General features: G+C 38.1%; 1 protein-coding gene across 1 annotated transcript in view; it reads left to right on the top strand.

Moving 5' to 3' along the window:
- The window catches only part of LAMA2 (laminin subunit alpha 2), a 290,666-nt gene that overhangs the window by 205,352 nt on the left and 72,885 nt on the right, over nucleotides 1-12,429 (top strand). Inside the window, exons 34-36 of the mRNA XM_033055719.1 lie at nucleotides 1,002-1,100; nucleotides 5,597-5,708; nucleotides 9,015-9,177. Of these exons, the coding sequence (XP_032911610.1) occupies nucleotides 1,002-1,100; nucleotides 5,597-5,708; nucleotides 9,015-9,177 (374 nt within the window). The remainder of the gene's footprint in view (nucleotides 1-1,001; nucleotides 1,101-5,596; nucleotides 5,709-9,014; nucleotides 9,178-12,429) is intronic.

The raw sequence follows: 12,429 nt of genomic DNA, 5'->3' as shown, positions 1-12,429 counted from the left end.
GCTCCGTGCTGGCACAGGAGCGGCCATTGTAGCCCTTGCGGCCCGCGGGGGAAGCGGCCCCGTTTTAGCCCCCGCGGCCCGCGGGGGGAGCGCCGCTCTGGCCCTCGCAGCCCCGCAGGGGCTAGCGGCCCCGTTTTAGCCCCCGCGGCCCGCGGGGGGAGCGCCGCTCTGGCCCTCACAACCCGCGGGGGAAGCGGCCCCGTTGTAGCCGTTGCGACTGCGGGGGGAGCGGCCGTTGTAGCCCTCTCCCTGCGGGCTGAGCAGCTCCCCCAGCCCTCTCCCTGCGAGCCGATTGCCCGCTTCATCCCTCTCCCTGCGGGGAGAGAGGCTCCCCCAGCCCTCTCCCTGCGAGCCCAGCCAGCCCCGTAGCCACACAAGACTGAAAACACTTTAAAAAGTACAGAGAAATATCACACACTTTTATCGAACTGCCGAGGTAACTCACCCCGATAACAACCCCCGCCCCTCAGTAACGCTGCCATCCACAGGCAGGCAATAAGCTGTTCTCTGATTGGTTCATCGTCGGAACAACGGGAAACCATGGATTTCAGACTGTTTTGGCTCGGGACTGGACCAGCATGATACTAGGTAAGGGCAGACATCACATTTTTGTCCATAGATTAGCCGCACCGGAATATTGGCCGCATTTTCGGGTTTCCACCAAAATTTTAGTCTTCTTGCTGCGGCTTGTATTCGTGAAATTACTGTACTTTAGTAAATAAATCTTGCAACAGTGATTTCTGAACATATGTACAAGGAGTTATACTTCATGCACAGAAAAGCAATGTTGCATACAAATAAAATAGTTTTCATGCTGGTGGTCTATAAAATGGCTATGCGAGTTTCCAGAAAAAAACCTGTTGGATGAATGTGACACGAGTCAATGACAAAAGGGATTGCATATTGTAATGAAATGTTTGATGCTTCTTCTCTTCAATATTTGGAAGTGCTGGCATCCATTACATACAGATTTTTTCACTCTTCCATCTCTTTCCCAACAGCATTTGCTTTCACCTCAGAGAGCACCAGAGAGATTTCTTCAGTTAGCTCGAGAAAATCTGGATACCTTGGTGACAGAAATGGATGAGCTACTGACAAGAGTATGTCTGTGATCACATTGAGGTCTATGGGTTTGGTTGGCTGCATAATGACAGAAATCTTCTGAATATGCATTAAACATGAATGAATAGATGAATTATAAGATGCTTCTCAGTCTCAGTGTCTAAAATGGCAGCAAGTCCTCTAAAAATATCTTTTTGTGGGTCAATATATTGACACATATTTTCTGCAAAACTTTCTAATAAGGTAAGAGAGCTTTTTCATGCCTATAGAGATCACCCAAGAATGATCTTTTCTGGAAAAGATGACACTAAAGAGGTGTGTGAGTTTAGTTAAATATGTGTCTTCTAGATTCTATTTATTAGCATATTTAGCATCTTCTGGATTTCCATAGATGCATTATTTACTCTTTTTATTACAAAAGTTTTCTTTTAGTATAGACCTCATTTTTGTCAGTAAAGACAATAAGAAAATAATATAAATTGTGCCACCTAGTGGAGAAAAAAATAAGGAAATTAACCAGCCCCTGTATAAATGAAGTTGTCCAAAGTACATTGATGTGAAAAACTACCAAAAGTGATGCTTGTGAGTTGAAAGAACCAAGTAAGAAAAATGTGGAGTGCTGTACTGATCAATATACACCTCAGAGAATCACATCAACTCCAGGCAGTTTTAGCATCATGTCTCTGAATTGTACATGGCTTAAGGAACTAAAATTTTCAGAGAAACTGTTTTCTTTGTGTGATTTTTATTAAATTTTGAAATGGGTACTGGGTAAGAAAGCATCTGAAGGGTGTTTGCATATGTAGCCACCCATATGTGTGTGCGCACACCAGTATCAATATGTACATACTAACCTTGTGAGAAAGCTTACTTTTCTGCTTCTGTTTGATCTTTTATTTTTCTGCAAGAAGCAGCTGCAGTAGTTTTAAGTCTAGCTGGAATTTTAACCCATGTCAGCTCTACAAGCAGGGAAGATTATATTTCTGCTATTATTATTTCTCAATCTTAGGCTAAAACAACTTTCTTTCCTCTTGTAAAGTTGCACTTTTTAATATCCTTTTCCGATTTCCCCCATGGAGATGAACTAAAATAATGCAGATTCTGACCTTCTGTAAACAACTCTTGGAAGTAAAAGCATATCAAAAGTGTGATCTTAGGGGAGTTATTGTGGTGGGTACATTATCACCATTATCACCACTCCCTTTTTGCAGTTTTTCATCATTGTGATGACTAAGTAGCCTTAATGATTTCCGCTTATCTTTACAGAGTTGTTTGGAGTAGTTTGGGGTGTTGTTGTTTTGTTTTTTTTTTTTAATTTAGGGTCTGGCAACTGGTATCAGGTCCTACCTTTCTCCTTCTGTATTTGCAAATAAGAGTAGTATTCCAAAAATATGCATGACTCCTGATGTAGTGTGTTTAAGGCTCATTTCCAAATGAAGATACAGCTGATAACTACATAATGGCTGGCACTTGGAGTGCATAGTACCACCACAGATACCAATGTTTTTCCCTGTATCTGACTTTTAGGCTCACTACATTTTCAAAGTGATACCAGTACTAATGAAGAAAAAAAGCTGGTGAGGATTGATGAGGAATCTGTTTCCATGAAAGAAAATGCTTTTTGACCAATGATCTCTTACTTCAGTACAGCACTCCCTTCCCTTCTTTTACATTGTTCTGTGCTTCATTTACTTTGCCATATAGAAGATCCTCATGTCTTTCTTGAACTAATTAAGTTCATGTCTGCATGCACATTCCCACTCCTACCACCAGAAGAAGGCCTGATATCTTCAGTTCCTTTCAGTTCACTGCATTTCATCAAACCCCCCACTTCCCTTCTAATTAGGTACTTTGAGAGCATTCAAGAAAGATGGATCAGAATCACTCACCTTGATTGAAATCCTTCTTTTGTCTTTGTAAACTTTTACCTTTCTCTCAAAGTCCTGAATTTCTCTAACTCAAAAATTTCTGGAAGTAGTAGCAGAGGCAACTTAGTTTGCAATAGCTGGGAACATTCGGAGAGAGAGCCAAGAACTTCCATCTGTACAGCGATGTCTGTGTTTACACCTCCTTCTGTGGTGAGCAGCTCACTAGCTGGAGAAATTCCTGTAGGACACCCTCCAGATGCTGTCTAGAGGAGTTCTTTAAGGCTTGATGAAGTCCTTAGACTAAATAAACACAGAAACAAAACCAAAACAAAAAAAGTCTGAATAACCACTAATATTTGCTTAGAGTTTAAATTGCAAAGTGGCTACTGGAACAAGGCCTTTCATGGAACCTCCATTACTAAGAATAAACTGTGGAAATCACCAAAACATGTTCACTGATCTCAAATATTTCTTTACTGATATCTGTGGTAGGCATTTCCTTTATGCCAAAAAATTTTACTTGTGTCCAAATAACTTCTTGAAGACTCGTTCCAAGCTCTTGTTCTGGGTCCAGTCTGCCTGACCTTTATTGCTTCCACAGCAAGAGTTTGTCAGGCCTATTTAAACTGTTAGAAGATGCTAAAAACTGACCTTATAGAAATATGAGCTGTAGTAGGTTGTATATGTAGAAAATTACCAGGACCTTATTAAAAAACAAAAACATTTAATTAGCCATGGAATGGCCAGCTACAGTATGAAGGATGTTCGCCATTTAATATGGTTTGTGGAATTAAAACTAGACCGGATAATGAAACAAAAGCCTATTTTTCAGCAAAGGAATTCTGTCAAAATACAGAAGGCCTTCAGTGGGCCTGAATGGGATTTAAGAGAGCTGTCACAGAAATGAAATGAAAATTGTTCAATGACAGATTAATTTTCTCAAAAATGTGGTACGTGCTATTCAGTCATAAATAGAAAGGTTAAAGTGGCTAGCTTGAATTAGCATGAAGGTTAAGAAAGTAATCAAAACTTAGAAGGGAATATGTAAGTTATAAAACACCATTTGTAGCAAAGGACTAGAGATATTATAGAGTATAATAAAACTGAATGTGAATATTCCAAACAAATAAAACTCGAAGAATAAAAGGCTGCTTGTGGAGGATTTGAAAATAAATAATAAGCTATTCTCAATTACATGAAGAATTAAACATCAAAAATGCCAAGCAGAATTAGAGCAGTGGTCCATCAAGAATTTTTGCCTGTTTTCTATCCCAGTTGCCTCTTACAACTGACTGTAACAATATTTTAGTTCTATATCCAGGCAGGTAAAACGGGTTTGTAAATCTTAGAGGAAGTAACCAATAGTGTGGTTAAAGCTGTGTAAGCGTGAAAAGACGTGTTCTTCTACTGATAGGGGGATGGAATAGAATAAACTCCCCCCAGTCAGTATGGGTTTTTAATTCTTTCTGTATATTTCTATTTACTGTTTTCATATGAATTACTTTCAGTGTAAATTACTTTCAGTGTAACTACTCTGAAGAAGCCCAAAATTGTAAGTAGAGTGATAATGCCAGGGATTTCATTTCAGAAACCCAGATGTAAAGTACCTTGAGGGCTGCCATCTAGAAGCTAATCAGGCAAATAATAAATGTGTTAAAGTGCTACTATTTCTCTGACTGTTACTGAAAAGAGTGGGCTCTTTGTAAGGGTGAAACAATTTGTGCGGTTCAAACCAGGGAGAACTTAAGCTCATTTTGAATTATTGACCTTCTAGCTGTTTCACAGAGACTGAGAAATTCATAATGCCCTATTTCAAGATTTTTTGGGAATGTAATCCCTAAAGAAAAAAGCTGAGGTTTTATTGGTTTTATTTATTGGGGTTTTTTTGTTTTTGATTTGAAATGTTTCACTTCTTTTTAATAAAAAAGGGTCCATTTTGTAAACAGGGACCTCAAGAGCTAAGTGGAATGTCCTAAGATGATCCCTTTCCTTAGCATGTTTTTTCAGGTCTGCAGCAGATGTCTCTCTGCTGCTGCTACGATTCGGTACAATTATAAAGCATTTAGTAACAGAAAGCTAAAATTTTACTGAGCACCCCAAAATGTTATAAATGAACAACATCAAGCATTAGAGCTGCGTAAAACTGCTCTTTATTTTTCTCTCTCTTTCTTGGTCAAGTTAAGGTATTGATTTAAAGTTCTTCTTGCTTGTTGGAATGAACTGTCTCTTGGAGAACACCTCCAGGGAAGAAGCAAAGAGGTCATGATGCCTGCTGCACTTTGTCAATCGGAAAGTACACAATTGTGAAACTATGGGAAGTATTCCCTGAAGAATCTATTAAAAGGTTCCAAACTGCATTTCATTAAGCAAAGATATTATTATTTGGAGGATAATTTCATCCTGTCTCCATTGATGTGCTGCTGCACACGAGTAGGGTTTCTAAGAACTTAAAATAAAGCCTTCCAATTTTCATTTAAAGGAAAAGGTAATAAAATTTAATTGTGTACTTGAACAGAGCATTTCATTTCCCATGCATCTGATCAATAATTCATTGATTGCCTCTGGCCTGAAGAAAGTTTTGTACATGGATTCAACCAGAAGGATTATAACATAGTACATCCTTGTCCTCTTCATTAATTATATTTTCCCTGAATTTTTATCACCAGGCTACCAAGGTGACAGCAGATGGTGAGCAGACCAGGCAGGATGCCGAGAGGACTAATGACAGAGCGAAATCTCTTGGACAGTTTGTTAAAGGCATTCTCCAAGCTGCTGAAGGTATTGGGAAAAATTTAAAATACTTGAGTTGTTGCTCAAGAAAACTGGAGGATAGTAGGGGAAGAGGGTCTGAGAGACAGTGAGGAAGATTTTACTTGCGGAAAAATGTCATATGCTTAAAATATTGAGTGAAGAAAAGGCAGTAAACTGTCTTCAATTTTTTCTTCAATCTGTATATACAGTTTATATAAGCATTTGATGTATTGGTAATTATCAACAAAGACTAGAAAAAAACTGATCATGCTCCTTCAGGATTTTTGCAGTTATCTGAAGAACTGTTATGATGAAGTAACAAGCGGGGCTTAGCTTTTGTTTATTTTCAAAGCAGTCAAAAATACATATCAGTAAAAAATTTTGATGTAATTTTAGCCCTTGGTACATTAACAATTCATCTTAATTCACCAACTTTACTTTAAAAATGCATTTATGTCTTGCTGTTAATGAACATCTGCTGCTTGGAATTTGCAAGTGACTCCTAACCCTACCTAAGCATGGAGCCAAAGCTAGTGCTCTGTCTTCCACAGTCAGATTCACTGTACTTACACTGCAGTAAATACTTATGAGAAAGATTCTTGATGGCCTTAAGAAACAAGACTGTATATTTCATAAAGCTATTTGATAAGATAATGGGTGAAAAATATTAAAATAATTGGCAAATGCAGACAGGATTTTACTAGAAAAAGACTTTTCAGTTCTTTCCTCCTCCAAATATTTACTGCAGTACTGGTTTTAGTATCATTGAAAGGGAAAGCTTCCACTTTTGTCCAAGTGCTATAAAATACATTTTACATTGTCTTTTGTGTAACCCATCTCTGTATGTGCTTTGGAAGTGAACTGAACAGCAATTTAGGATATCCTTAGGACTTGTAACTTTGACAAGAAAAAATTGTGGGAAAAGCAACAAGAAAAAATGAGCAATTTTTTGAGATTTTTTTTCTTTTTCAGACTGTGTACCTCATATTTCAGGATGAATTCGGGATGATGAGCAAAATGAACTCCTTGACTCTACAAAGTTTATGCTCTGTGTTTGTAACCAAATAAAAATTTCCTCAAGCAGGTTTAGCAGTATGAAATACAGTGTTAGAAAACATTGAGGGGGTGAAATAAATTTATGCAGTATCTTAGAAGTAGACAAAAACTGTAAAATCAATGTGTTTACCTAGTGGCCAAGTTAACATTTCAAGAATACATTAAATAGAAGAGCATAGAATTGAGAGATATCTTGTGGGTTAAGGCACCACTCCCCTGCTATCAAAACCTTTCTAAAGCTCATCTTCAAAGAAATTTCTACAAATACATATGACATGGACAGGAGGCAGTTTCAATACTCTTCATAATTACCATAGTTCACATTTCTAGCAAAAAGTATTCATGTTTAGTTTATCATCATGTTCCCTTGCCAACCTTGTTAAATAGATGTTTTTTCCTCTCCCTAGTACTTCTGCTCCTTTCCCCACCACCAGCTATATTTGCTGAGAGGAATCATATTCCACTTTGGCCCCTTTTTTCTAGACTGAATCACACAAAAAAGTGTTCTCCCAAATCTCCTACTCACCTTCACGTTATTTCCCTTCCTCTGCTAAAAATTATATCTGTATTTCCGAACCACAGGTACAAAGCATGAAATGAGGTTTCTTCAGTGTCTTGCTCTTCAGGAGGAGTAAAATTTGCCTATGTCAACTCTCCTAAAAATGTCCTAATAACTTTTTTTTACAGCTGGGTGCCATTGATGATTCATAACACATGTACGTTTTTCTCATTCTTACCTTTTACGTAACTGACAAAACTCCTCATTAAAAGTGAGTTTGTAGTAGTGATTGGTTCTAATAACCATACTCTGACTGCTTATGCACTTCTACTGAGCAGATTGTTGACTTTCTGAACTTCTGAGTAGCTGTAACTAATTTTCCTTCTTAGCTATGGAATTTCCCTGCTTTGCAGTTCCTGATCTTTATCTGTCAGTTCACCCAAATCTTTTACCATCACTGGACTCCGATATTTGCATTCTACCAAGACACAAAATAAAACATGGTTAGGAAAAGAGAAGGATAAAACTGGGTATAAATTTTTCAGAACCTAAGAAAAGCTTAGCTAACATATTCATTTTCTCCTTTAAGGTAAATATTCAGGGAAGTTACTTACTATTACTTTAATATTTTTTTTGATTGATGCAGACCTGTTCCTGCCTGTCCTGAGGCACCTTAGAAATGATACATAATATAGTACATATAGAAGTCATCCATGATCCATTTGAGCAAAGTGTAGTCTTTTTCCAGACCTCACTACCCCACACAAAACTGCTCATTTTTAAAATACAAATCTCAGTTCTCATCAGCTAATCCAAAACATCATTAGATTAGAATTTTCTTCATAGTTTGCTCTAAACCTATGCAATGTGTAGATGAAATCACAATTTATTGAGGTTTGAAAGACTGGTTTTAATTTATTTAATTAAAGATTTATTTTAAATACTCATAAATACCCCTGTGACCAGGAACAGTGCCATTTCAGAGAAATCATTTACTTGGGAGCTCTATGGAAGGGCAGCTGTACTTTTTAAAATTGAAGATGGAACCGATTGCCATAAATGACCTAGTTGCTTCTGAAAGTGGATATTCTACTATGTTGTAGTGTGCTATGGCAGAAAAATTTTAGGCCATCCTTGAATATGATCCTGTGTGTACAGCTTATATGTTCAGAATAATTCAACTGTTCTAAACACATTTACAGTATACCTGCATATATTCTGACCTTCCTATTTTTCTTTTCCATTTCTGGGTATCTTCTTCTAAACACGAGTGGATTTAGACATATGTGAGTGTCTTTCACTCCTCTTCTGCTTCATTTTCTAAAATTCCCTATTGTTTATTCTTCCTAGCACCAATAAGTCTGAATGCTAAAAATTACATATTTTGAGGTTCTCCAAAAATAATTTAAGCCTGATTTTAATTGCTTGTACTGCTTGCTTCTTAATATAGCAAAGTGTCGTCTTCTTGTTTTGAAGGTTCAGTGCAAATTCTTTCTTTCAAGGGTAAGAGGAGAGGAGCAATGAGGGGAGCAATGTACTTCTTATACTGGATATAAAGACTTCTTTAATTATTGTGTTGAAAAGTGAAGTACAATAAAAGGTTTGATGAAACATATATTGTTTTCTTATTTGTTACTGAACATTGGAGTAACCATCCTTTATATTTCACAGCAAAAATAACCAGTGCAAGTTGTGTTCCACTTGCTGATAGAGTTGACAGCTTCTCTGTTGTTTTTAATTACTAACTCCTTACATAAATATATTTTGGTTCCCTGCAGCTGCAAGTGAAGATGCTATAAAACTGAATGAGACACTCAGAACTCAAGACAAGGCTTTGGAGAAGAGTCTTCCAGAACTGCAGAGTGAGGCTGAAGGAATGCTCGTGGAGATGAGAAATAGAGAGCTCAGTATGCAAGAAAAAATAGCTCAAGATGAGTTAAAGTGAGTAGAGAGACCCCAGACTTCAACCTCCTAGTGACAATGTCTGACTCTTGTAAATGTGATTGTCATGTTTGCCAATCAAGTTTTTTAGCTGAGGCTTACAGAAATGTGAAAGAATGCCAAGTCTAATACTTTATAGCAGTTGATAAAGCATTGGCATTTTTTGAAATGCTTACATATGTGGGAAACAATCCCTAGGAAATTCCTTCCCTGCTCCACAGGCACCAGAAGTATTTCTAATTGAATTTTAATGTTTCTCTAGTTATTGTTAGCTTCCGCTTCAGACCTGATGAATGGCTTTTGGACTAAAAATTTCATCTGCAAGCTTGGGGTTTTTTCCCTGTAAAGCTAGTTGGTGTAATAAAAATAATAACTGTCCAAAAAGTTTGTCCAGTAATGTAGACATTGAAAAGAATGTGTTTTGCTGTGTTTAGAATAGTGTAGGTCAGAATAAACCATCTCTGTGGCACAGTTCAGAAGCTTGGGTTTTTGTTATTTAATTATCTGTAAATAAATGTATATATATATATATATCATGATACTGGCAGCTGTTTATAAAGCATTATACCAAATGCAGAAAACTAATTCAGAAAAATACTTGGCTTGAAGCTAAAATTCTGGTAGTTCGTTATGTCTGTTTTGAGTATATTTCTAGAACTAGGCTTTGCTTAGCTCTCCACCAGGGCAAACAACTAGCAGGGAATCCAGCTGAGCAGAGACATGGTCCATTGAAGTTGTGATGGATCTGAAAACTGTCTGGGATAGAGTTATGCAGACCTGAAAATGTCAGTTATCAGACGCGTGCATACTGTAAGGAGACGTAAATGGAATACAAAATTAGCTGAGAATTCCAAGCAGTTTAGACTCTGATTTGCACTGCCTATCTTAGACTTTATAAACCAGATAATTTTCTGGAAATCCTGCTAGTGCAATATTTCTTCTCATAACTCTGATAGCTTTGCTTCCTGTTCTCTTGAGAAAGAATATATTGCAAACTTATTTGTGAGCAATGTTTTATTGCTTTTTCATCTGATTCCACTGAGCCTCTTCAGTGCCTTCACTACTTACACACAGAAATAAACCAGGAAAAAGTAGGGATGAGAAAAATTTAGCCAAACCTTTGAAAGTGCTGCCTGCAAATTTAGGACTTGCTGGAGAAGGACCTTTCAAACAAGGTATTATTAGTCCTCAAATGCTACAGCCAATATGAAACTGTCAGACTATGATGAAATAATTTCCTACTGTAGCCCAATAGCTAGAGTAAAAAATACAGCAGGTTTTTTTTGAGGGAAAGAACTTCTCCTTTTTTTCCTGAAATGGACAAAACAAGTGTTGAAATGTCTTGATATAGGAATGCATTTTATACAGAGAGATATATGAATATATTCATTGATTTCAATTAAAGTTTCTCTTAAGACACTTTATCTTAAGACTTATCTTAAGGTTAGGGTTACCTCCTTATAGGCAGCCACTGAGATCCAAGAAATTTTGGCAGTCAACTCAACAGAAAGAAAATTATTCACTGTGCATTGCAGGGTGGGCAGGAAAGGACTCTAGAGATGTTGTTCTCTGAAACTGTCTATTAAAGAAAAATGTTATAAAACTGCTTAAATAATGTAGTAAGATAGTGAATAGGATACATTCTGAAAGGAAGAAGAATAAAGAAGAATTAATCATTCTTAGAACTCTGGAGGTGCATGTACTTGTGTGAGGATCTCTGTGCTCCCCATACATATAGATTCTCTAGAGACCAATTTGAAATACTTACTTTTGAATAAAGTAAGGCTCTTGCAAGCCTCACCTTCACTTTGAAGTGGTTAATCGCACTTAGTCTTTGTTGAGATGTCTTTTGTCAGTGATTGAATTTTGTTTTCAGAATTTTGTCCAAGACCAGAATGACAAGTTTCAGTGGATTCTCTCCTATGTTTTCAGTGAATTCTCAAAACTTAAATGTTGAAGACAAATGAAGTAAAGTTTCTTGCTGTCATAGATGGCAAAGCTTCTCTTACATATGCAGCTTTTTTCCCTTATTTTCCTTCAAATTTTTCAAATCCAGGCACTTATTGCTTTAGTGTACTGAAATGGTATATTAGTCAATAATTTATCTCTAAAAAGAACATATAGAGAAACACACCAGTTGCTGTTCTGAACTGCCATGGTTTTCATATTTATGAAGTAAATCTTTCACTATTTTATAACTTTCCTTCATGTTTTCTCAAATGCTACTGAGTTGCTATCTAGGGATGCTGTGAGCTGGAATTCTTTCTGTTTAGTATGCTGAGTAGCTTTATTTTTGTGTGACTTTCTTCCACAAATTTGTCTCATGACTTCTGAACCTCTGTAAATTTCTATCATCCACTTTCCTGGGAGAATAAATTGCTTAACTCAGCCATAAAGTGTTGGAAGATATGCCTCCTATGTTTAGACATTGTTTCCTGATATTTCCATATTTGTTCTTAGAGAGGCATTGGACAGTTCATCACTTTATCCATGCTATTCATGATGTAACTATCCTTATTTCTTTTCCTGATAGGGCAATTCTAACCTATTTAGACTCTCATATGCAGTTGATGGGTATTAATCATTTTGTCATCAGTTTCTAATCTTGTTTGTTCTCTTGCACTCATTTTGAGCATCCAGACCATTTAATATTCCATGTGTCAGATGTGTGATTGTTTCTTCTAAATCTTCAGGCATTTTGAATACAGTAATTTCACGATTACAAGCCGCACCATTTTGACTAAAATTTTGCTCCCACACGGAAATGTGGCTTACACTCAGGAACGGCCAATATGTGAATAATTTTCTGACATTTCCAACCCCGGAAGTGCAAACCGAGGTGCCTAGTCGAGCAACCTGCCGGTAAAACCCGGCTTTACACTATTGTTACACATTGGTTACTCTGTTGCACCATGGGTGGAGCCGGGCTCCGAGCAGACAGCGCGGGGGATGGGGAAGGCGGGGGAGCTCCCTCCTTCAGGCAGCGCAGCCCAGGAGAGAGATGAGGAGCTCCCTCCTGCGGCTCAGGGGGAGGTGGACGGCTCCCGTCCCCTCCTGCCACCGCCGCCGTGGGTGCCAGCGGGCTCCATCCCCACCTCCCACCACTACCACTCTGTGCCCCCCTGCCACCGCAGCGCCGGGCCGGGGCGAGCGAGCCCAGCGGCGGCTGGCCCCGAGAGGCCTCACCAAGCTGTAGCACCGAACTGGGCCACCTGGCCCCATCAGCAGCCCCGAGCCCTCAGGGCCCGAGCC

This window comes from Catharus ustulatus, chromosome 3 (assembly GCF_009819885.2).
Source record: "Catharus ustulatus isolate bCatUst1 chromosome 3, bCatUst1.pri.v2, whole genome shotgun sequence".
NCBI classification, from domain to species: Eukaryota; Metazoa; Chordata; class Aves; order Passeriformes; family Turdidae; genus Catharus; species Catharus ustulatus.
Note: the sequence above shows the minus strand (reverse complement) of the source record. Positions and strands in the feature narration are given on the sequence as shown.